Source organism: Osmia lignaria, chromosome 12, assembly GCF_051020975.1.
Source record: "Osmia lignaria lignaria isolate PbOS001 chromosome 12, iyOsmLign1, whole genome shotgun sequence".
In the NCBI taxonomy this organism is placed as follows: Eukaryota; Metazoa; Arthropoda; class Insecta; order Hymenoptera; family Megachilidae; genus Osmia; species Osmia lignaria.
The window spans coordinates 5,215,403-5,241,521 of record NC_135043.1 but is presented as its reverse complement, the minus strand read 5'-3'; the positions used below and the strand labels follow the sequence as shown (position 1 = coordinate 5,241,521).

The window sequence follows — 26,119 nt, the reverse complement described above, 5'->3', positions numbered from 1 at the left end:
ACTTGACTCACCGATTCTGCGTGTAGCGGCTCGACTTACTTGCACAACGGCCGACCGCGGTATTTATATTTATGCCGTTGACCAGTCGGCCGGTATACTATTTCCGCGGTAATTACGTATTCGAGCCGCGTCCGAGTTTCATTACACGGCTCCAGTGATCGACGATTCGCGAGATCGATATCGATTAGGGCGTCGCGTCGCCTTCCGAGCCGATCGGACGGCCCCGCGAGATCGATCGTCTATTAATCGTCGAAAAATATTATTCAACCGAGGCGAGACAACAAACCGTGGAGATAACGATAAAAAAAAAAGCTTTGAAACATTGATTTTCTACACGCTCGAACGAGCAACGAAAATTTCAACGTCGCCCGATCGCCGGCGCTCATTCGCTTCCCTGAATATTATCGTCGATAAACTGATAATCCTTGGCCAGTTGCGCCACGAACGGTAACCTGAATTGTCATCGAAAGGAAAACGACACTCGTTCGGACAGTTATGAATCACGAGCAGAATTTTGCACGACGTCATGCTCGCAATTAACCTGCACCACTGACGTTCCGCGCGAAAACTTGCGCAAGGGCATCCCCCGCTTAACTATTTCCTTGCTAATTATCTACGAGTTAATTGTTTCGCTTTTTACCGCACGGTATCCTCGTGGTAACAAAAATTTCAACCAAAATTGCGAAGAACTACGTGACTCACTGTCCATGTTCAAAGATAGTTTTAGTTCTAAAAACTTTCAGAGCAACCTCCATATTCTATGATTCAGGTAATTCAAACACAACGATTCAAAGATGTATGAATAACAAATAGATAAGGCTGACTTACCGATCGATGCAAATTTGAATCTCTTGATCCTGGGCAGAGTGGCAGTAGTACAGACACGCGTCAAGGCAGGCATATTGTTACCTCTCTCTAACAAAGTGTTCGGACGAGAGCAACGCGATGATGCTTCCAGTTCTGGGACAGCGGCTCGTTTGACGGCTCTTTCTTCGGTGCCAGTCACCTCTACGGCTAATGAACGCATCCTCGCGTGTAATATCATGACGTGATGTGGTACTGTGTGTGTCATTAGGCCGTGATACGAATCGCGCGTCATTAATACTAGGAGATAATTGCAAAATCTTGCGCGTCAACCCTCTCGTTGCAACATCAAGATTGGAAGAATGAGTCAATTAAAATTTTAACAAATGTGAGACTATTTTCTTTGAAGTTGATTTTTAACGACGCTCGCAGCGAAAGGGTTGATTGAAGTGTTTCATATATTTGTAAACAGGTGTAATCTAATGTAAATAATTCAGAAATTGCAATAACACGTTCAAAGGGTGATGCTTACGAAAGAAAAATATTTTGCAAAGAAGAACGTTCCATTTTAATCCATGAGCTAATACGCGTAGGAGAGTATATTGTGTTAAGAAGAATTTCAAGATACTAACATTATTTCAAGGTTAATTCGGTTTCTTTTTTTTTAAACAAGATTTATACGACGAGTTTCTTTCGTAAACGAAATCATCTTCCATTTTCTTTCATCTACACTCATCGTAAGTTAAAATATTAAAATGAAACACTTCATGTATTTCTTGCATCTTGCAGAGAATTCAGGTTCGAATTAAAATTACCAATGAATCCTCTAAGAAATTTTGTCAAAACAAATATTAACTGAAACGTGAAAATTCATTAACCACGTGGCTGAACGACACACGACGGACGACACTCCACGTGGTATCTGTTCGAAAACGCTCGTTAAACTTACTCATCGACGAGGAGGGCCTTTTCACAGACGTACCGGCGAGCAACAAGCCCGACGATGCTTTGCCACGATGGTTCACCGCTGACTGTGCCGTACCACGGCCAGCCAGGGATATCTTTGCACTCATCCTCGAAATGGCTACCGATTCCTGCGATCCTGACTCACGTACCGGGAAGTGGTGCACGGAGGTCGAACTGGCATACCTCCTCGTTAAATCACGCCAGACCTTCTCGTTCGTATTATTCGATCGCTCTGATACGCTCCTTTCGGAGGCTGTTCAGCTTCTCTGTTCCTCTCTTCTCCTTGCTCGATCGAGGATCTGCAAAAGGAAAACGCGAGAATGTAAGCAAAGACCGGCTAAGCTGTTAAACTCTCAATGTTCAATACCCCCAAGGATTCCCTTTAATTCCTCATTCGAATCCCTAAATAAAGCAAAACACCGTAAAGGGAACCTTGAATCCAACCACGAACCTATTTACCCTTGCACCCAGAATTAACACCTACCAGGAGGACGAGATCGTACATTCTCCAAACATGCTTTATCCTTGCTCCTTCGCTCGAAATGCTACGTGAAATGTATCGTGTCTCTGCATCAGAGACACTCGAGCAGGCACTTGGATCACCTGAAATCGAAAATGATCTTGTTAGTATCGCAATGATCCATCGGTCTATCTTATAATCAGGAATGATATTTTTCACATTTTTGCAGATTAGTTTGTTTCATCAATATTTACCGATTTTTAAAAGTCACTGGAGTCACGTACAGGGAAGTGGATGAACGGAGGTCGGAGCAGTTCTAAATCACAAAGGACCTTCTATTAACGATCGTCCGGCAGCTGGTCCTTGTTCAGGAATCACCATATTCGTTTCATTAACCCTGAACAAAATTTCCTGTACCAACAACTCGTGTATCTGCAAAAGATGAGGACACGTGGGGTCTTTGTGATAGCATCGACACGTTGATAGGTATTACTGATGACCGATGATAACAGTGCCTATTTTATCATCTTTTCTTTATATTAATATTGTAAACCCAACGTCAATCATTCGAAGCGAAGAGGAAGCGGAAGAAAGGCTTCTTTCTTCCTTATTTGACCCGCTGGACGTGGCAGTCAATCTTTCGACGGTCGAGTTCCTCATGGTCAGCGGAGTGCAACCGACGGGTCATCAGGAACGATGTTGACGCGTTTTGCGAATAATTCGAAAGCGAGAATAACTACGAGGACAGAAAAACACGAGGGACGGCGCGTTGACTCGCTTGACTCAGACGATGAAGCGGGCATCGAGGGACCTTGAAGAAGGAACAGGAACTTCTGTCGCAAACAATGCGCCAAGGCGAACCAGAATTTACGGCTCTTTGTCCCAACTTTCTGTTGCATTCACCCTTTGACTGTTGGCCTTTCGAAAGCAAAGGACACGAGGTATACAAAGATCGAGATTATATTCCAATTTCCTATCACGCGACATCGCGTGTTCGATTGATAACGTTTTAAACGTCGCGGCACACGGCGATCGTCGACACGCAGGCGGATAAAATATTGTAATGCAAAATAGATCAAGAAAAAGAGTGGGATATTAATAGTTTGAAAGCGATTGCCACGGTTTCGATCTACCAGCGTGCGTATTAATTATTTATGAGCTACTTTCGCGCTGAACCGGCCGTTTAGACGGCCGTTCTGGTAGGCCGCTGGTGGCAGTGATCCGACACGAGGCGTGTATAAAACGATCGGAGTCCTTGCCGCAGCCTTGCGTTTTCTCCTTGAGGCTTGATATTCTATTTAAATACGCGGCATACTACGCGAGCCATCAAGAGTAGGGGGCCATAGAACTCACGGCATTTCTATGTTCTTTCACGCGTTGCTCTTTCGCCTCTCAGTCCTTTTGTTTCCTACGCCTCCTCTTTCTTTTTATTCACTCCCCTTTGCTCCGCGCGACGTCATTGTACAGATTTTTCCGTGGTTATTTTCACGATGACACGCCTTGATCCTATCCGACAAGGACGGGCTGAAGGATAAATGAATCTCTTTATCTCTTGGAAAATAAACAAATTTTCATAAGAAAAACAACCCTCCTCGAAGATTATAATTTATTTTCTCCTTTAAATATTCTATTCTATTCTCGTTCTTCTTTCTTTTTATATTGCTAAATTAGTTACATTCTAAACGCGGAACATAGGTACGGAACGAATCAATACCGAAGAAGAAACACAACGTTGCCCGGCGTATCGAGCGAGAGAACGTTCGTGTAACCGGACCCTGTGAGCACACCTTAAGGCTACCTTACAATGGAACGCCGACACTACCGCATTGCCAGCCGTACACGTTATTGCAGCCGGTTCACCGGGCTATTACTTACCGATATACTGTTATTACCACGTCATCGACGCAATTCCCCCCACCTACTTAGTGATTTACCGTGTTAATGAACAATAGCGAAACGATTACTAACAACAATAAAGAACGATCTCAAATAATTTGCATTAATGTTTCCTGGTAATTGGTACAAACATACCGTTGACATTGATCATTTCAGAATCGATTTTATCCCCCTTTCCTTCGGTCTAATTAAGAAGTAATTGGGTGCTGCCTTATTCGGTGATTGAAATAGGGAAGTAGAGACCGGTTCGTCGACCTCTGTCACGAAGTCAAAGTCCAAGGCCTCGAGAGTGCATCTGTTAACGATATTCTACACGACAAGCACTCGAAGTTCCTTGCCCTGACCCTGAACTCACCTATGAAGGTGTAATTTACCTTTCAGATCAGAAGGTGTACTTTTAGAAATTCTATGCGATTGAAATATTAAAAATTATACTGAGGGAGGAATCCCAAGATCAGAAACATCAGGCACGATACCCTGAAGTATAATAAACAAACTCGTGCTCGTCCCTTCTTCAAGGGTGCACTTAAGAGAGTGGCATTTAATCCTCGCGTGAAAACAGTCGTCCTGTAACGACCAGCAACCACGACAAATCTGTCTGCTCACAAGCACCACATGGGTGTAACTCCTTTTCGAGGGGTGAAATTCCAGAAGCACCCCTAGACAAACGCGTCTGATGGAAAATCGAGAAATTTTCTTAGTAATTAGTTTCGCAAGGTAAAGGGTCAACGACTAATGAAACAAGTTCGATAAGTTATCTTGATCGAGCCGATATTCGCAAAACAATGCTAACGTCATCGGTGTAATCGCATCGTCTAATTACAGCACACGTCACAACACTAACAATAATTCTGACATCATCTTTTCGTGTTATCCTAACCGCCATCGCGTAACGATTAATACGTTCTGGTTACAAGGCGATTGTATCGATCATCTTTATACTGCGGACGTTTGTGCACACATATGTATGTGTTAGTTTTAAAGAAAGGTCAGTTATTTAATAAACCTGGAGAACAATTGTAATGAAACGGAAAAATGAATTGGAGTTGGTAAGCCGAGGAACGACCGTCTGGATCGAAACGTCGAACTCTGACAATAACCTCTGACCTTTCGATTCGAAGTTGCTTGAAATTATAGACGATTGCTATAAGAATGATGCGCTATAATTTTATCTGTGATGACTTTCAGACATTACGTGAATCTTCTAAAATTATACATAATATAATGTAAAATATGTATTCTAAGGGTAGTAAAATTTTTATATTCTTTCGATAAAATGATTCTAACCCCGGAAATAAAAATAGATCTACTATAGCTACCGTAACATCCTTCGAAAGGAATTCCAGCGTCAGTGTTGCGAAAAGATCGCATCGTGGGGGGTAGGCCGCAGCAATTAGGGGTGGCATACGGACCGTATTACCAACATAATCAAATCACATGGACCCTTGCAGCTCCGTTATGCCCGTTGACAGGCTAAAACCTAAGGGATGCCCACCCTCTCGAACGCCCATCCACCCTCCACCCTTCTCCATTGGCCTTGTACCTCAGTTGATTCATCTGTTTGCTTTTTATTATCTCACCGGCCACCGGAAAGCACTATCTTACCGAGGGTGGCGTTAATCAATTTACAAGATCAGCCACGCTGATGACGAATGCGCGTGAATGAACGATCATCGCTTAACGAAACGATTTTTGATCGATTTTCTTTTCTCGGAACAATTAATCACCTTTTTGTGTTCGATACTTTATCGGCTTCAATTGTTTATTGTGTTGAAAGAGAGAGGAATTTATTGAGATAATTTGGAGAAATACTCGTCAGCAGAAATTGATGATGAGGGGTAGTTTTTTTTTTTAGATTTGATATGCGTTATAGGATTTTAGAAGAAAATGTGGAACGAATCCCTATGACTTGACTTCTTTTAACTGCAGATGCTTTTTCCACAGCGAAACCCTAAGCGACGTTTCTGACGAGGGTTGGAGGAGAATCACAGCCCTCTGAAGATTTTCAACCGGAGGGGTGACTATGGTATCGTGTTATACTTACAGCTTTTAAAATTAAGATTGAAATTCAGATTTTAGAATTTCTCACTCACCAAAAATTTCACTTTTGTACGATTAAAAATTATTACATAAAAATAACAATCTATAAGGAATACTGAAAATAAATTTATCTATCAAAAATATCACTTTTGAATAATTCAAAGTCAGCACTTAAAAAAAAAACAATTTTGAGGGTGACAAACTTCACACATGGAAAATGAATCTCGTTACCTATTTCCAATCAATTCAAAGCATATGTTTTTTTGTTAAAATTTTCTCACAAAGATTACAACTTGGAGGGATGTTTAGTTTCCCATACCTTTATTATGGGGATGAAAATATTTGGAAGTCGAGGCGAGCGAGCGTGCGATTCACGGCGGACGACGTTCAACGTGGCTTGCCCCGCGAGCACTGTTTTCTAAGACGCCTGTGTGGCTCCGAGGGTTGCTTTCACCCCCATCGTGCGTCGTGACGTCGCAAGCGTAGTGTCCATGTGGTGTCCTAGGCAACCCGGCTTTCCTCTATATCCATCGTTCCCTCCTTCTTCCTGATTCGCCTCTTCGTTTCAACCCTCTTTACCACCCCTCGCGATTCCCACTAACTCCACTTTTGTTCAACCTTCCTTTTAATCTTCAATTTTTTTACCTTTTGTTGTATCTTCTTTTTATACATCAATTATGCTCTGTTGCATTATTTTCCTTTTTGATTTCTCGGTATTTGTATTGCTTTTAATTTATCCTTTCCATCATTTATTTTTCATTTTTTTCACTTAACTTTGTTTAACAATTTCTCTCTTTAAATTTTTCCTAATTTTCCACGTGATTTAACACATTTGCGTTGCTGGTGCAATCGTTTCTCGAGATACAGAAATCGATTCAGTCACCTGCCTTCGTCCGTGGACCCTTTCGCACACTTGGGGTTACATCCCCTTTATCGCGGAGCAGTCCTACACCGATCCCTTCTTTCCTTCTACCCTTGGAACGTTTCAGGAATTTTTATCAAGGGGAGAAACGTTTCTATTATGCTTTTAATAACTGCTACATGTATCTGTCTGATTACGAGCATCCCCTATGGAATATTTTAAGAATCTCCATCGAAGCTTTTAATATCTGAATCATTCTTTATGGAATTCGAACGCGATAAAGTTTATTTCTAGTACTATGATTTTTCAAATCGATAATCCTTCTTTGACGTGTACGAAGGTATTATTCATGGTTCCGCGTAAACGACGACGTCACAGGGTTATAGACGATGATTCCGATTCGATTGTAGCACAAAGGAGAAGCATCAAGATCGATCCGCGATGGCGTGCAAGACGGCGTGCTGCGGCGGAAGGTTTATTTAGAGTCGGCTTCCGGTGTCGCTGCGGATTATTTTAATACGTGACTCGCGACTTTGCTCTGGCAAAGCTACCGCGTATTCCAGAGAATGACTTCACCGAGTCGCAGGTGTGCATCGTATTTAGATAATATCGATCGTTGGTGCACAGTGCATACGTTATAGGCCGACCTAGAATCGACCCCTCGTGACACACTTACCGTGCTCGACGGTGCTTTAATACGAATTACGTCCTCGAAATTCACGATGCCTCTTTTAACATATCCAATGAGACATCATAATTTTGGTGCTACCAAAAATGTTATCCAATGCACCGAGTTTTCAAAATTTTGCCAGTCAATTCAGAATTAGATTGGAAAGTTTGCAAGTACTACGCGTTATCTTGCAATACACTGCGTGCTGCAGCAGCTTATCTTATCGATGTCGTTGACAAACTTCTTTTTCTCTCTTAAAATAAGTAGCTCAATAACAAGAGCGCCTCGTTTACCAATAAAACATCGCTGTAATTTCATCGTCGCGTGGTAATCTCTTAAAAGCATAATTGCAGCTTATTGGATCAGGGATAATGACATTATGGAATAATTGTCAAACCTCGTATGATCAGGCTTACGTAATTGTAGAGAAGCTTCTTGCATAACGCGTCTTGATACTACTTTCTGCTGCTAAACGAGTGACATAACTCCGGTTAAAAGAAGTACTCGTAACGATATCTAATTACATCTTGATTAAAACGCTTGGAAACGATTCATTTGTCTTCGACAAGTTACCTTGAAAACTTGAAGAACAAAAGCGTCAAATTGCGAACAGAAAGTGAAGGAAAAATGACGAGTAAAATGTAGAATTGATGGAAATCTCGTTAAGATGGTTGGATTTTCCCGGGAATTCAAGTTCCATCCCTGAAGGGGATGAAAAGATGAGAGGGCGCCGCATTCTCGAACAGGTCGATACGACCTGCGCGCTCAACTTTCTACTGACACGTAATCTGCAATGGACCCGTGCTGATTCTGCAGCTGAACAACATGTCAAAGACAAGAGTCTTTCATTTTCCATCTTTAATCGACGCGACAGCGTTTTTTAAAATTCGAAAAACCATCAATAATCAAACATAAAGAGTTACACTCGCGATGTAATATAAATTTCCAACATCATGGGTGTACCACCTTTTATCCACCTACATGTATATTTTGTTTCTTCAATAATTTAAATTTAACGAAGAGGATGAATGGACAAAATGATGCAGATATATAATAACTGAGAAAATAATTAATTTGTCAGTGTTCTGTGAAAATTCGATAAAATGGGGACCAGATTCGCGTCATGTAAGTAGTGTTTATTTATTGTCTCTGAATCTTTCTACTGAGAAAATAATTATATGTTTCAGATTCTTTGAAGCTGACTAGCCTACACGATTATTATCAGAGGCTTCTTCATGGCAGTCAGCCTGTACCTTCTGGCCTCGATATGGCGAATACAGTGAAATCTTGCTCTCAAATGTTGTTATGTAAGAATATTTAATCAGCGTGAGTGACTTATCATTCATTCGTGGATTATTTTCAGCTTTGCTGAAGGAAGTCCGCGAACCACCATTCGAGATGATCAAATCGCAAAAGTTCGACGCTGAACGCATGGCTCTTTATCCGAATTTGGATTATAAACAACTTTACAATGCCCTCACTCAGCTGATCGATGTTGTTCCTTCCATTCACAATGGTTTACAAGGTCTGATCATGTTGTTAATTTTATAGATAATTATTACAAACTTAAATTTGTGTTACAGCGTTTGGCCAAGCTCTGCTGCAGTGTCTAGCATGTATACTGCCTTTCCTGGATCACGATCTGATCGACAACGTACCATATTTGACAGCCAGCTCGATCTCCGTGCTCCCGATGGATCTCCACCAAGACATCGTCAATTATCTTTGCTTCTACATTCTACCATTCACCATTGGTGAGTTGTTCAACTCCGATAGATACAATTCAGCTACGAATTTTAAATGTTCATTCAATTGCAGCGAGAAAGACCGAAGATGGGAATGAGAATGCAGCAAGTCAATCGATAGCTGCTGTCATTATGATGATCTTTCAATATTCCAACAACGCAGGTATCAACGAAATCTAACATTAGCCTTCAACGATGAGAAACAAATCATGACTGAAAAGTATCAAAGAAGTGATCTTTCTTTTTTTTTAATATTCACAAAGAACGACCCTATTTCAGCACACCATTGCCAACTGTTGGAGTGCTTGATGGCGCTGAAACCAGGCGTGGTGAAAGACATTCTCTGCGTGGTTGCATACGGAACGGCGCCAGCCAGAGCATCCGCGGCTAAACTACTCTTTTACTACTGGCCATCGTTCAACCCGAATCTATTCGATCGAAGAGCAGTCTTAATGAAGTTCGCGAGTACGTACTAATTCAACACTGCGTATATCGATTTATGAAAAAATGTATTATTGGATTTGAACGCGATTTCAGACGACCTGACACCCTTCGTCTGCCAAAGAGACACGTGCCCCAACGCGGGCAACGCGGAAGCCGGTAAAGTTTGCTACGACCATCGAATATCCATCACCTTTGCAACAGACACACCCCCGCCCTTGTACCTTTGCATCGAATGCGCCAATGAGATACACAGGGAACATCCGAATCAGATGTTCTACGACATTTTGCATCCTATGCAACAGGTGTCCATGATATGCGAAAACAAAGTAAGTATCGTTGCGCTAATGAACAGTGACAATTAAGAGGATGATTTTATAAATGATTTTTACACGAAGAACTGCAGAGCCACGGACAAATCAGCGATCAGTGTATGCTTCTCTACGGAATGTGCCAGTTATAATGGAAACCACCCTATTCGCTATTGCCAACAATGTCACAATATCCGGCACAATAATCGACGAGGTGGCGACCATGTATACCACATGGCTTTACCTCATATCTCTCAGCTCGATTCTCAAACTCAAACTTACATGGTCCAATCCATCGTCAGGTGAGAAACACCTTGCTATAGTTTTTCTTTACTGCTCAGAGATCGTGTACCGCTTACCTAAGAGAAACAGGAACACGGAACTGGTTGAAACAAGGAACACTTCCTGTTCCTGGGATTTGTACGAATTTGAATAAATGTTCTTAGAAGCAAAAGACCCTTTGTGAAAAATGATAAATTTGAAATAGTGGGTTGATAAAGTGTTAAGAAGTGTTCCTTGGTACAAATTCCATTGGTTCCAATTGTGTTTACCAACCCACAGCAGGTCGCGACCATGATGATAAAAAGCGTGCAGTTCGAAAGTCTTTCAAGATTTTCAATGCAAGATTCTTTTAATTTGGAAATAAGGTCGCGTCTTAAGAACGGTTGTTAATCACGGATCAAACAGCGTTTTACCTTGGATATGTTCGAAAGAAACACGATAACAGCGTACTAACGAATGATCGCAGGATCATTGTTGCTTTGCGTGTTTGTTCGTGCTGGCCCATCCTGCTTGGTAAGACATTATGCTGCAATCACGTTTAATGGAAATTTGTATAATAATTAAAGAAATATTTAATCACTTATGATTAGCATCCAATATCAGTTCCATTAAACGTGATTAACAAATGCTCCATATATTGTTTTTAAAATTCATGAGAACGGACGAGATATCACGTTTGAAAATATTTTATCTGGATCCTGTTGGGTCATTTAATATCTTTCCTTGGGGATATCTCGGTTCGTTATTCAAACTAGAATCGGTCAGCTTTTCGAGCTCACAGATAAATTCTGAATTTAAATTTAAGCCTTTAACTGCAGGTGTGGTTTATTAACCACATATTAAAATTATAGCCAGAGGCGAGTGTGGTATATAAGCAACATGTTAATTTTTGCTAATATTAAACAGCGGCTGTAGCTTATATATCACTAAAATAAAAATAAAATAAATACAATAAAAAAAAATCTTTTAAAATAGAATATCAGTTCAGTAATATAATTTTAAATTAGAGCGATCGGCTGTGCCAAAAGTACCTGCAGTTAAAGGGTTAAAGAAAAAAAAAAAATGAGAGAAGTAGAGCAAGAGAGGTCGATTGAAGATGAGCCCAAGCTGACCGATGCTAGACAAATAGACAAGTTTTTCTTCTCCGAGTTGTCCGCGTAAGACACGTGACTTTGAAGCATTCACCCACAGTAGAGCATAGGAAAAGTGCACCTTAAAAGTTGCAATGCGCCTTACCCGAGGACACCAGGCCGTATCACGTCCTGGATACAACACACCAGCACCTGGTACCGTTCTACAAATAAAAACAGACCTACTGGCTCAGGCTTGACTAGATACCCATTACCTGAGACACACTGGTATGCTGCATGAACAGAAACACAATTCTAACGGGACGACCTGGATTAAGTGTTATTTTTTCTCATTAAAAATTAGTCGAAACCGAAGTCTAACACCTTAGGAGCCAGAATCAATTTTAATTTTCATACACTTCTTCTTTCTACTGAATTCGGAAAATTTCTCCGTGAAATCGAACGACAATTGCTAGTACACGAAATGGCATCTGTTCTTGGCCACTTCTGCATTCACGTAGCCCCTTTATATTGCAACTGGCATGAACCCCCGTAGCTAGAACACGGAATACCGTGATTCTAATCAATCACGTTCGAGGAAATGATTCTCTATTCGATTTAACGTTTCACCATCGGGGATATCTATCTATTTGATTCAAATAATTTGTCGACGATTGCGATCTGAAGTCGCGTCTGATTTCAATGTTGTGGTCGACATAGATTGATCAGCATTTCATCTTCAATTTTTTTTATAAAACATGTCTGATTCGTCGATCGACATTGTCGTTCATTATAAATAACAGTTCGATGAATTTTTTCACGATCAAAGGTGTTAATTGATCCTCAAATATAATAATTAATTAATTTAATTTGAAAGAGAATGAAGATCGTGAAAGAATTTTGACCATCACTGGACGTGGAAGCTCCGATTCTTCGACGTTCGGTGCCTTTTTTTATCCTATCGAGTAGTTTGAAATTATCAGCAAAAGGATTGTAACAATTAGAAAAATTCAGATAATGAAGAATCAGTGAAATTAACATTAGCCTGACAATTTCAATTGACTCGATTATTCACTGAGAATGTCGATCATCCATTGATCTAAAATGTCACAAATTTCACCACCAAGAAAATTGCCACCACCATAACCGACCACAACCAGACGTGGCGGCAGATCGCGTTAATGGTATCCGGTTGACCCACTCTCCTTTCTACTTGCAGCCTGCTTAAGGAAGCTGAACCGCTAAGTATGGATAGTAATCGAGAGAACTCGGAAATAAGTACTAATAAGGGCAGCGCAGGATTCCCAGGAGGCGGAAGCAGCGGAGCTGGCGGTGGTGGTACATCCGGTGGCGGTGCTGGAGGGCAATGCGATCCAACCACCCTAGAAGAGAGACAACTTCTTGGAAGATACGGTGTCTGGCTGCTGGTTGGGCTTTGCACCCCTAATCAAGACACCTCGATCGAAATTCTCGGACGTTTATTATCAATGCTATTTCATTGGTTTCATGTTACTGCCTACTCTTTCGATGGTACTGAAAAAAGCCTTATGCATCTTATCTTTTCTGTTGGTAATTTAACACTTCGCATATTTATACACTTAATGAAGTAGACGTAGAAGAATTATGGTGGTGACGGGACGCTGCAGCCCAGCTACTCTTCGAAGCTGTCGAGCAATCGCTTCGTGCTTCTTTTCATAACATTTTCATCTTTTTTCTTCTCTTCATAAAATCAAATTTTAATATTTATCACGAGTACAATTCAACTCGAGTACTTTTATCTGGATTTTTCAATCTTAATATTATAAAATTTCCATGGAATTCTCTGACGTCTCGAGACTTTAAAAGAGTTCCGACTCTAAGCTTTAGAGTTTCGAGGAATATTTTTGAAGGATATTTTGAAACTGTCGCGTTGTACTCGAAGCGATTCGAAGCGTCTCGAGCCCATCACTAGACGTAGGTAGTCTTTGGCCGCGATCGTAGGCACATTCGAGCGGATCGGCCCTGACTTTTGCGGCGCCCTGTACATTCGTTCGTCGTCTTTGCTCTTTCGACGACACTTTGCCTTTCTGAAATGTTCAAAAATTTCTACTTATCTCAGTACAGTTATTTATAGTCGCAGTAATCTTTCGTCGATCGCATGACGAAAGGCAAAGTGATAGCGTAAAATGAACGAAGCAGAACGAACCTCTCTGTACAACTTGTTGGGTAAAAGTATCTGAGTGTCTTTCCAAGCTTAACCATGAACACATGCCAACATGTTAAACAGATTCCGACTGAACAAGCTTTCTGTGTTGCTCCCTCGTTTCATTCTCTTTCTATAAATTTTACGCCCCCATTTGTATCTCTGTTGACCAGTAACTCAGTGTAATCGATGTCTCCTATCAGTCTCGTGGCACGTTGTATTAAAGTTTTTCGTTGCATAGGCGTCAGTTTCGCAGTCATTCATTCCTCATTATCCTGATATAATTTAATTAGCGTAGAATTTGACGCAGATACGTGTAATTAAATGGTCTGCCGATTGACGTCTGTGCGTACGCATTTCGATGGAGAAAATAAATACCGTTGGCCCCCTCGTGTGCATGCCACATTGTGTATACACACACAGACACAAATGCGAAACATTGTATGTTGTGTATTTGTGAAAGCTTTTTTTGAAGACAGTAAGAAGGAAGGAACAAGAGTGCGTCTGCGTCGCGGCTGATCGAGTCTTTTACCTTGCGATGCATCGAATCTAACGATAGATAAAGAAACTTTAATTCACGATAAAGAAGAAAATTATTTCACAGAAAACAATTTGTGAAGGTTCCATGCATCGAAGTAGTGCTCAATTGAAAATCCTAAATTCGGGATTCAAAATTAGTCTGCTCGTCAATGTTATCCAGCTTATACACAATTGAATTATCTGAAACTTTTAATAACCCCTAGAGAAATTTATATTCAGAAGTACTTGATTCGATGAAATTCCCAAATTTCCGTGACTATAGATACGCAAATACTTTCAACAAGATTTAAGAAGAAAACAAAATTAATTAAATATAAATGTCTATTGTAGGTCAAGCGGAGAGTCCACTTGAGAAGCTGAAAACCGAATACGTTTGCGGATGGTTAGCCGAGGTGATGAAGACACACTATGAAGTTTTTATTTCCTGTCTTCTACCACATCCGGCCGACTACGTTCGAGTGGGTGGACACTGGTAGGCATAAAAATAAAACTTCAATTAATCCAATGTAACTGATACTATAAAATTGTTAATTATTAATCAAGGGAAACATTGGCTTCAAGAACGTCGCACCTGAAAGACGGTCTGAATCGTCTCTTCTGTTTGGTGCCCTACGAAGTAATTACACCGGATGTCTGGGATTATGTGATGCCTCATTGGATGGAGGCCATGGTGAATGACGTTCCGGAATACGAGCTTCACGAATTGAAAATGATTCTACGGTAATGAAACTCCAAAATGAGAGCCCAGAATTCTTTGATCAACTATCATCAATTTTTTAGAAAAATCCTAGACAGAGACATGAGCCCCTTAGGCTTCGACGCGAAGAAGATGTACAATTTTGTGGCGAAACGTTTCGTCAACACCTGTGCGAAGGTTCAAGAGCAAGCACTGAATTGGCTGCAAACTCTGACTATGTTAGAAATCAGTATTCCTCTCTGTCAGTTGTTCTCAATGTTCAGCGATGGCGTGGCTGTCATGGGGGCCATGAACTTATCCGAGTCCGAACAGAAGCCCAGCAAGGGAACCAAGAAAAAAGACGACGACGGAAACGCCATATGTAAGCGCAAAATGATCTATATAATGTATTAAAATATTGAAATGTTTAATGATGAACAGGTTCGGTTGTGGAGAACGAATCGGGAAAATCAACACCCTTGTCTGATGATGCTGTACCCACCCCGAGACACATGGAATTCACCACTAACGCAGAATTGAATTTATCTTGCTGTATTCTTATGCTCGATATACTCTTGAAACAGGTAGGAATTATAATTTCACAGAAAAAGAAACTCTATTTATCATGAATTTTAATTTGAAGATGGAGCTGCAAAATGTGGACAAGCACACAGGTATCAACACTTGGGTATGCAGAGACGCGTGTCGATTAATGAAGTCTATCGTCGCATCGAATTGGAACAATTGCCATGTGTGCAACACGGACACCGAGTGCACTTACTGCGAAGCCAGAGTGATCTGGCACCAATTGTGCCTGCAATTAGTCACTTACATGGCACCGGAAAATCCAGCATACCCACCTGATGTGAGTTTCACTGATCAATTTCTTCGAATAAATAAATAAATTGTCCTTGAATTTTCAGAAGATCGTAGATGAAAATGCGGACGATCACGGTCGAAAGAGTCCCGAGGGCTCTAGAAAAGGTGATTCGAAATCGGACGTGGTGATCAGTATGCCGGTACCGGAAATGCACTCGGTCGGTGGTGTTCTAGCTCACATGCCTCAGGTACGTTCTACGATGATCATTCTCCGAAGAGAATCGAGGATTCTCACACCATGTGTTACACAGCCTAATTGAACACGTGTCTATCTCTATCTGTCTCTACGTTTCTCTCTATCTATCTATCTGTGTGCGAAACAAACACTTTCCGCCAGTAAAAAAAAAAAAGTAATTAACGCAGCATGCTCTTCGTCTAAACTGTGTGCGTGTTGCCTTCTATCTGTCTCTCTTCTTCTCCACTGCGAAATGGCGTATTGTGACCACTGATACAACACGGTAGGCTAATCTATGTGGCCGGAGGTAGCTATTTTGATCGTTTATATCAGTTCTTCGAACAGATCATGACAGCCACAGTAGAGACAGTTTCGGAGCAGCTGGACCTGACAGCCATCATACCAACGGAGAAGGTCATGTCGGCGGTCGCGAGAGCTGTCACCTTGTCTGATACTGACGTAGGTGAGTGGTATTTCATTTTTTAATTAAAATTCGTGCTATGAATTAACGTAGGAACTCGATGCCTCATCATACGTCGACCTGTACTACTTCATTTCTATTAGTACGCCCGGCGCCTGACCATATATTGATCTACTCCACTTGAATCTATCAGAAATCATTTACAAAGCACAATTACGCGATCGCTGTTTCAGCAACGGCAACTGTGAGCGTGGCAAAGGCAAGACTAATAGGAGAAAACGATCAACCTCTGAATTTGAGCCCAGAAAACGAGGCAGATGATTTTTGGCACACATCCGTTGGGAAGTTTCGATTCAACATTGAAGACCTTCCAGAGCAACTTCAATACATACACAAACTCCTAAAGGTATTCTTTTAAGATGAATCTTTAGTTAAAAGAGAGTTTATAAATTTTCTGTTTGTTGTGTCTACAGGAAATAATGACGATCGAGAAGCCTGATATATTATACTATATGCTGCAATGTTTAAACGTCATGTGCCTGTACGGTGATGCCTTTAATATCGCAGTAAAGGATCATCAAGGTTTCTTCATATGGTGCCAAGAGAATTTACTAATTAAAAAGTAGGTTATTTGTTTAAATTAGTAGGAAAGTTAGTAACAATGTTTTAAATTTTCAGTTGCTACAAAATTGTCAGGTATTTCGTGTGTCTCGATAGCAACAGATTAAAAATTAATCATCTATCTATCAAATTATTCAAAATGAAATTATGATTCTATCTTTCTACAGTTTATGGGACCTCCTCAATGCTGAACATTCACACATAGCCCAAGTGACAGTGCCGTTGTTGTTGCACTGTGTCACATTGCTCTGTGGGACAGACACCTTCTGGCGTTTAATTCAGGAAGAATTTCACAATTCGGATTGGCGCGTTCGATTCGTAGCAGGTGTGATAATTATAAAATAATTTATCAAAATCCATCGAGTGATCACGAGATCCTCATACTGTCATTCTACAGTGGAAAGGGTTACTCTGATGGCAAGATTCATGGATTCTACTCCACTGAGAAATGTTATGAGCCTCCAAGCTGCTTTGGCAAACGCATTCTGCTATTTGGTCGCCAGCATGGACGACGGGAATGTTTATGTGGCGCAAAGAGCGACTCTGTATCTTGGTACCATTCACGATACAGCTATCAGGGTAAAATTCACCGTCTAGGATAACTTAATAATAAAATTCTGAAAAATCTGGTTTTTAAATTTAATCATTTTTAGTCACTGATCCTCTGTTTGGAGACCCAATTCGATTCTGTGATAGTGGATCGGCCTATGGTACTGCAATCATTGTACCAATTACATAACAGCCTAAGTGACAGACATATTTTGACTTGGGAATTCTTTCTCAATCGTTTCGACGCCCTGTTTCTGGAGGCTCAGATCAATCTCGAGAGATCCGGAGACATACCCTATCTTCGTGGTCAGTTTTGAAATGAAAAAAGAACACAGAAGTAATCTAATAGACATTTAAGAAGCCTTAATTTCATAGATCTTAGGAACACGGATCTAAACAGCGAGATTTTCATGAAGAAGCTTCACAGAGCACAGGAAGCCTTATCGCAGTCGGACGGAAGTGGAACGAACTCGATAAAGACGCTCAGCGCCAGTTTCGGTACAAAATGGCCCTACAAACGCACAATGTCGGCGCCTGCATCGATGATCCCGCGACAGGACACCAAACAAGGTACACGAATCGCATAGGTTCATGGAATACCTCATACTAGTCATCGTACTCGATGATAAACGAATATAGAATCACAAGAAGACTGATAGAATTCTAGAATATTAGCCAAGTTCACACACCCTGATCGTACACGTGTTTCTGACCTGTTCCACCGTTCCAAAACCGCTCAGAAAAGGAAAAGGTGTACAGCCGGCAATACTCGGCGCCTATCCTGAAACGCAAGAGCTCCAGATTCGGACTGGGTCAGTTGCTGGGGTCCACCCCACCTAATAACAGTATACCAGGTAGAGTAGTGTTGCTGCAGTAGCTCTAGACGTGGCATTACTATGTGTTAAGCATCAATGTTACCTTCCCTATCCTTTGTGTACCGGAAACCCTGATAACCGTTCGAGGATTTCGAAGGACACGTGTGTGTTACATGTGGAAGCTGAGTGGTAAGTCGATGGTTCTGCTGCCCTTCGAAAGGAATTCGCTTTCATCGCTTTGTATCTCTTGAATTACTCGAAGACCATTTTTTATAATGGGAGTTTCACGAGAGATACTTTTTGGGAGTTTTTCTTTTCGCCTTTTGCAGCTAGCTTGACGCAAAGCTTTGCTATCCTTTTGATTTTTGAAATCTGCGAATTTAATTGTCAATTCGATAGATTATAGTTGAGATCTCCTTAGTTGGCACGTAATAAATTCCTTAGGCTATCTTAGACACCATTAGATTAGATTAGATGCCTTGTTCAGATTGTTTATGCATGAAAGGTAATTAAAATAATTTCAAAGTACTACCAGCGACGGTAAGGTTCTTTCATATTTGAAAGATGTTTATGAAAATATGGTTTAATATTATGAAACATTACAGATGGACACGTTCATTCTTTGAACATGGTGGACGAAACTAGCGCTCTACCAGGGTATACCCACAAAATCGTGGATCTAGAGGAAGCTGACAAGGAGACCATGCATTTGCTGGTGTTCCTTCTTATGCAATTTCTTTCCAGACAGGATCAGGTAATTCAATCATCACCTTATAAATTTTCATTCTTAAGGAAAAATGTCAAACCTCTAGGCCTTTCCAACGGATGAGAAACCTCTATCAAAGACCCAAGGAATCGTTCTACGACATCTGTACCTTCTATTAGGGTACAATCAAACGGAACGTACTTTTCATACTTCGCCTCAACGCTTACGGTAAGAAATTTCAAGGTTGTATATAAATTCATCGAATAATCCTGCAATCGCCTTTAGAGTATCCCCTGTGTTCAACGTGTTCATCGCGAATCTCCCTCAACTCCTGGACCAGAACCACGTGATGGGATGGGTAATGACACCCCCTGTATTAGCTATTCTACAACATTGTCCCTGTCCACCGCAAGGGATGCCTCCATCGGATCACCAAGCACCTACCTATAGCCTCTGGTATTTGGAACCCCAAAACAGACGCTCCTGGCTAATGTCCTTGCTTGTCATACTGTACAAGGTGAGATCAAAATGAATTTTATCAAATTGAACTCAAATAGATGATAAGAGAATTTTCCTCAGTGTCAATACGGCCAGCAACCATGGTGCAATCAGCTGCAAGTGCTGATCAAGATCGTTTTGAACACCTTGGATACCCAGCACCATCAGTGCAAGAGGATTCCAGCCACTGTGGTGATGGGTGCTCCACCATCTAGATCGCGAGGTACATCATTCACTAAACAAGAGATGACGACGGAGAACTTATGCTCTTTTCTAATTACAGACGTGTCACAACCGTCTCTGGGTGTAGATCATGAGTTAGTGACGACAGGGGATGTGAACACCGAGAGCACTCCAATGAGGACATCCATGATTTCTGTACACCAACGTAGCCCAGGCCCAATTCACAGTCAAATGGAAACTCACTGGGAAGAAAGCACACCGTCTTGTCGTTACACGAACAAGCATTCCAGGTCATTTTATCTACACCTTTATACTTGGCTCCACTGCATCTTAGAACAATAACATAGCTCCCGTCCTGGAGAGGTAGAGCATTAGGCTACTCTAGCTTGGAATGTTCCTCCCCGACACGTTTGTGAACCCTGCATCCCTTGTGACCTTTGTTCCATTAAATCGAACACGATTCCGATAGAGTAGAATTACGTTCCTCCTTTCAGTTTCATTAAAACGAGATGAAGATCAGAGAAACGACAACGTTGGCACATGTTTCGTATTCTAATAGATGAATAATAAAATAGTAGGATTGAAAGATCAACACTTGTAGTCTGTTTGAAGTCCGATAGTGTGATCAATTATTTGAACATCCCTGATAGACATTGAATTAGTAGAGTTAGACCCATGAACCTCTAGAGTACTTCCTAGAGTGTTGTTAACTAGCCAGGACCGAGAGGGTACATCATCACACACGTGCCTGTGCTTACACCAGTAGCTGCTTGTTACAATTTCCGCTATTGTGAATGCTCTGCAAAGCTACTCGATCAATGCGGATGATACGGAGTCCGAGCTGGCTGCAATACCTGAGAGCCCAAAATCTGACAGCACCTTACATGGCAGCAGTGGTGGATCGCTCGGAGAGCTGGAAGAGACCCCGGCCATTGTAACCAGAAGCGTATCGCTACACGGGCCTAGGAGCACCGTCACCACCACTGATATCGTGGCTAGGGTGGACTGGAATAACCAGCAGGTCGCCAAGAAGCCGGACATGGTCGGCAGGCCCACTTGGTTTTTGGGCAGCGAAGATGATGCTCATCAGGTGCTTATCAATACTGATTGCCACAATGTAGCTTAATTAATCAAGATCATTTCAGCAGGGTGTGAAACCCGGGCCACAGAAGAAATGGAGTGTACACGAGGGAGTGAAGATGATGGTAACCAGTACGTTACTAAGTGGTCAAGCTGATCTGCAGAAGTACACTGCTATAACCAGAGCAGTGAGCGAGAAAATGGACAAAACAGTGGCGGAAAAAGGAATTTTGGAAAGAACAATCCCAGAGAAAGCTGCTCAAGAAAAGAACGTCACTGTTCAAATAGCCTTTAATGGAGACACTGCTGCCTCGAAGCCTTTCGGATTGTGCAGTGCCCTTGCCACTACTCTTCCTCATCAAATTCAAAGGTAACTCTTATTTCTTTCTTTACTTCTGAAGATTATTAACATAATCGTATTACAGATACGGGGAGCATAAGGAGAAGGCACCTGCTGCAGGATCCAGTAATTCAGACTCGCCAACCTCTAAGCAGTTGGGTCGTCAGAAGCGTATCGAACAAAGCGTGACTATGGCATCGCCTGTATCTCCAGGTCAAGTAGTCACGGTTACCAGCAGCGATCAGTCGAGTTCACCAGCTGTTAGCTCGATCTCTTCTCAAATCACCAGCACAGAAAATGGTCAGCACCCTGGCTGGACCGATCCTCCTCATCCTCTAATCGCGCCAACTGTTGAACGTCTATTGCCAATTGGCACCGCGATTCGTTCTACTGGTAAGTACTTGATGATGTTTCTAGCATGTCGAAATTGATGATGACGACGTTGTAGGTCCCCGACCCACTCAACGTATTCTGCGTTGCGAGGACACGTATGGCTCGCCAGAATCTCCTCTGTCTAAAATGGACGTGTTAACAGTCAGTAAGTAGTACTATAACGTGATCTCAGATAGACAATTAATTTTCATTCTACAAGAAAATGTTTTCTTCAGGTTCTTCGTTCGATCAGGATAGCGAGACGTGCGTGTCCAGCGAAATAACTAGTCCTCGAAGCATATCCCAGCTGGAATTCCCCATGCCTGAACGACTGCTACCAGTGGGGCCCCATAGAGATTTCTCTGGCTTGGTAGAGCACGTTCGCCAGGCGCTTGGGGTCCAAGAAATTGAAGGTTCCTTCCGATTTTCACAATAAATAAAACTGTACCTTTCCAATAATAACACCCTTTCGATAAATACTTTAGATTCGAATAAATTCGGGAATGGAAACGGTATAAAGACTGACGGCCAAGCACCAGTGAAACAAGACAGTACAACATCTGAGAATCTGGTACTTAATCATTTCTCCATTTTTACGACGCAATTATTTATATCAGAAAATATCAATTTCTACGATCTTTCAGTCGGCATCTTTGGTACCAACATCGAACGAGGTGCATTCGAGTAGGTCTGCCAGTCCAAGAAGATTGATCAAGCAGGTCGCACTGGAATCGCCGCCTCCAGTGATAGAATCCTCGGATTATCCTTCAAGAATCTTCGATCTTGATCGGAGATCCAAGATAAAGGATCACGTTCGTATTCAACGAGACAAGCCTCGGAAGGACAGCATCGTTGGGCTAGATGGGCCAATAGCGAGGCGCACAGAATCTTGGTGAACTTTAAAGAACCATTTTCTTCATATTTACGCACTAGCTTTATTAATAAAAAGGTGTTTATTATGCATGTCTACAGGTCAGGTCCTCAATTGCAGCCTCATTTCGACGTCGCCTCGCAGCAGGCCTGTCACGCTGATTTTAGCTTGAAACAGAGTCTATTCCGTATAGGAGACGACTGTATCTACGAAAGGTATCTTCGACGAAGGTTTTAACAAGGTTTCTATTGCTGAACTTCGTGTTGATTGTAGATGTTCAGAATGCGGAACCATAAAAGAGGAATACTCTGACGAGGAACTAGGCCTGTGTATCATTAATCTAGGAACATTCATTCATCGTGAGCCATCCTTGGCAGCACCACTCTTGCCAGAGATTCTACGTGTTGTAACAAAGTTGGTCTAGCCTCTTGCTAGAATTCTTCAGTTTTCTGCAGATAAATTGTAATCAACTATTTCTGTCTTCGCAGGGTGGCACTGAACGCGATGTATCCTTGGCAAAGTGAGACCAACATGCACCTGCCAGGTGGTGCGATCAGTGTAGCACATCAATTCCTTCGTTGTGTTCTTCATCAACTGGCGCCTAACGGAGTCTTCATGCAAATGTTTCAAACGCACTTGAATGGTATTAATTTCATACAAAACTTGTTTGTCTTTTAATTTATTATGTCGCTTATTTATCTTTTAGAATCTACCAGAATGCAGTTCTTCAAGAGCGTCACTCAGGCACTAGTAGACTTCAACGAACTCAATCCAATTGCACCTCTGCAATTGCTACTCGAGGTGATGATACTTGAATATAAGTTGACTTTAACAAGTCTTAAAAAATCGTTCCAAATTAATTTTAGACCTTGAACACAAAGAAATCTTTACCCGTGGAACGTCTTCCCATAATACTGTACAACATAGCTTGCTACCTGGACTGTCTGCCACTGGAGGCAGGTCTTGGTCCAGGTGCAACAACCTGGAGCGGATTGCTGACACAATTTGATGGTCTATTTCGAAGACTCGTATTAATGCTCTCCTCTATCGAGGACACCACGCCATTATTGAGGATCATGATTTCATTATTGAAGGTTCCAGGGATACAGCAATCGAAGGTTAGTCATTCACATAGTTCAGGTTATAAATAACATATTTTGCAATGCATAATTGATTTGCAGGGCATGCTGGACCCATTCGCTAAAGTGTTAAGCTACGCCATACAAAATTTCACCATTAAGTACAGTTATCTGACTGATTTATGCTATCTCTGTCATCGTGGCTTCACCAGAGACAGAGACAAACACTTCTTCGGACGGACGATCGTGTTCGAGCTGATCCAAGCGATCAAATTCAAGACCACCATACCGGACTCCAATTTTCTGCTGTTGTTGCACTTCGTGCTTCAGGTATGTTGCATAAAACACCAGACTGATTACTTGTACGTGAATCATTGAAATATTTAGGATATCGGAGGATCGTTGCCCAATACGATCGCCTTGGAGAACATCCAAACGGATGTATCACCGATCTACAACACGAACGCATCCGAGTCCCTGAAGAATCAGCTGTCAGACGTGCTCGATTTCTTGGCTGATTTTCACACGTTGAGTAAAGTGAAGGTAAACAGCGACACTGATTGATGCAGTTTTGCATATTCGATTCGTCTTCTTCTTCTTCTTGACGTTAAACTCCTGAATGAACTGTGCATTTGTTAAATGGATATTGTTTGTTGCTGTCAGAGTTATAGCAAAGGAATGCAAGCTGGTCTGAACGAAGACACTTTGGGTGGATTACTGAAATGTGGTCTGGCGCAATACGTGGCGCTAGAAATTACCAGAGGCAACAATAGGGAGAATAGAGCAGTGGCTAGGTATCTTCCTTGGCTCTACAGCGCCCCATCCATGACGCAACAAGGGTAAATCTTTCAATTAATCCAATTTCTAATTCGTATTTACTTTGACAAAATTATTCATTGTTCTCACTCAGTGCCCGAGAATACGTGGATTGCATAGGACACATTAGGCTGTTGTCATGGCTGTTGTTAGGCTCCCTCACGCACACGGCCATGTTTGCCAGTAGTAATAATACGCATAGTCACGGCCCATCGATCCCGACAGCGCAACCAATACCGCAGGAAGTGTCCTGCCATGTCGCTGATCACGTGCAGTTTATATTCTCCGGGTTTCCGGAACAATCCAAGGCATCGGTGTTACACATGTCCTCTCTATTTCATGCTTTTATACTTTGTCAGGTAATACTTTAATTTCAAACCGGTAATTAAGAGCGTAATTAATGTACCTTTCTTGTTTAGCTGTGGACAATGTATCTGGAAGAATTATCGAAGAACAATCCATCGAACAGTGAAGGACATAACGTCACCATGAATATTTTACTAGAATTCTGGGGAAAAATAACGCCCTGCATATTGCAGTTGGTTGGATATTCGAAAGTTGTAAGTGAATGATGAGAAACGAGCGAAGAATGATTCTTTTTGTTTGTTTTAATAAAATGATTATCTATCTAGCTGGCAGAAATGGTGAACCTCCATTTTTTAAGTCTACTGGAAGCTTTGCTAGAGTGTGGGTCCATTTTGTTGAGCAAACTGTTGCCACTTTGGAGTCCAATTTTGTACTCGCACCATGCTCAGGTAGAATAATTATTAGAATATTATTCTTTCGTCAATAAGAAAACTGGAATAAAAGATTTCTTTGCAATTAGCTACCAGGACACTTGCAAATGCGTTTGCAAAACTGTCGAGACTTTCCACCGAATAAAATGTCGGAAAACTTTGTCTCATCTCGTCGAGAATCGAATGCTATGCTGTTACGATGGCTACACCGACTGCAATTCAAGATGGGACAAATAGAAATGCAGTCTTCTACGGCCACTCAATTCTATTCAATTTAAAATAGGAAAATTGGAAGAAGAACGAATTATCTAGATCAATGGGACGTTTTATAAATATTTCTGAAGATCTCTAGTGTTATTTGTATTGAATGTTGCATAGTTGTTTGTGTACTGAAATTGTAACTTGTTACTTGTTACAAAATATATTTGTTGTATCAAAATTTCTTATACCCCTGTGTAATGTAGACCTCTCTTGGTTTAAGCGTCGGTAAAACAGTCAACGCTTCATCGAAAATTAGGCCGAACAGAAACTGATTTAAGCGCCACCTCAGTTATTGCATCCAACTAACGACATGCTATACTACGTCACCTTCCGCATACACCTACATAAATGACACATATGTATATGCTACGATAGCTATATATATAAGTACATAATTAAACAATACTGACCATGAATTCATTATTATTAATTTTCTTTCCGTAAAATTGTATTTGCAATATGGTACACTTCAGAATCTCAAAGGCATAGTTCCTGAAAAAAATATAACAGAGATTAAATAGAAAAAAAAAGCATAAATTTCGCAGCCAATTCGCTCGTATTATTTGCTGCATAATTAATAAATGTACCATAGAAATAATGATACAGTTATTAATTAGTCATTAAATAATAACGATTGCCCAGGTCTCACCACGGGGAGGTTGCTGCGGGTGGAGACCCGCCCTACCTCGTCCCATCCACCCTCCATTTATGCAAATTTTTACTTTTATTCAATAACATCATCCTCTTGATGCACATTTGCAAAACGTTTCG

At 41.4% G+C, this 26,119-nt stretch overlaps 2 protein-coding genes across 2 annotated transcripts in view; one reads left to right on the top strand and one right to left on the bottom strand.

Annotated features, from left to right (window-relative positions):
- Window positions 1–6,617, bottom strand: part of LOC117603094 (dual specificity protein phosphatase 10) — a 45,188-nt gene extending 38,571 nt beyond the window's left edge. The window contains exons 1-5 of the mRNA XM_034321870.2: window positions 6,486–6,617; window positions 2,485–2,662; window positions 2,255–2,373; window positions 1,754–2,069; window positions 829–1,014 (exon numbers count right to left, since the gene is read on the bottom strand). Of these exons, the coding sequence (XP_034177761.1) occupies window positions 829–1,014; window positions 1,754–1,877 (310 nt within the window). The 5' untranslated portion in view covers window positions 1,878–2,069; window positions 2,255–2,373; window positions 2,485–2,662; window positions 6,486–6,617. The remainder of the gene's footprint in view (window positions 1–828; window positions 1,015–1,753; window positions 2,070–2,254; window positions 2,374–2,484; window positions 2,663–6,485) is intronic.
- Window positions 6,618–7,631: 1,014 nt separating this feature from the next.
- On the top strand, window positions 7,632–25,365 carry unc79 (UNC-79 domain-containing protein). The gene is made up of 47 exons (XM_034321868.2): window positions 7,632–8,823; window positions 8,886–9,005; window positions 9,062–9,223; window positions 9,282–9,452; window positions 9,517–9,606; window positions 9,723–9,908; window positions 9,981–10,213; window positions 10,283–10,497; window positions 12,767–13,116; window positions 14,600–14,741; window positions 14,813–14,989; window positions 15,050–15,327; window positions 15,387–15,529; window positions 15,589–15,810; window positions 15,869–16,012; window positions 16,333–16,462; window positions 16,654–16,826; window positions 16,894–17,042; window positions 17,209–17,366; window positions 17,439–17,620; window positions 17,695–17,896; window positions 17,966–18,160; window positions 18,331–18,444; window positions 19,011–19,159; window positions 19,218–19,339; window positions 19,397–19,628; window positions 19,691–19,832; window positions 19,893–20,082; window positions 20,600–20,882; window positions 20,941–21,242; window positions 21,298–21,605; window positions 21,661–21,750; window positions 21,821–21,997; window positions 22,070–22,155; window positions 22,229–22,476; window positions 22,557–22,670; window positions 22,729–22,869; window positions 22,944–23,098; window positions 23,162–23,256; window positions 23,322–23,573; window positions 23,637–23,864; window positions 23,922–24,077; window positions 24,198–24,373; window positions 24,445–24,709; window positions 24,770–24,910; window positions 24,983–25,105; window positions 25,177–25,365. The coding sequence occupies exons 1-47, from the start codon at window positions 8,802–8,804 to the stop codon at window positions 25,363–25,365; spliced, it is 8,322 nt and encodes a 2,773-aa protein (XP_034177759.2). The 5' UTR covers window positions 7,632–8,801.
- The last annotated feature ends 754 nt before the right edge of the window (window positions 25,366–26,119 follow it).

Coding starts and splice junctions, on each gene's coding strand:
- unc79 (XM_034321868.2), top strand. CDS start 8,802: ATGGGGACCAGATTCGCGTCAT. Junction 22,870..22,943: donor ATTCTACGTGTTGTAACAAA/GTTGGTCTAGCC, acceptor CTGTCTTCGCAG/GGTGGCACTGAACGCGATGT. Junction 24,911..24,982: donor TGGTTGGATATTCGAAAGTT/GTAAGTGAATGA, acceptor TTATCTATCTAG/CTGGCAGAAATGGTGAACCT.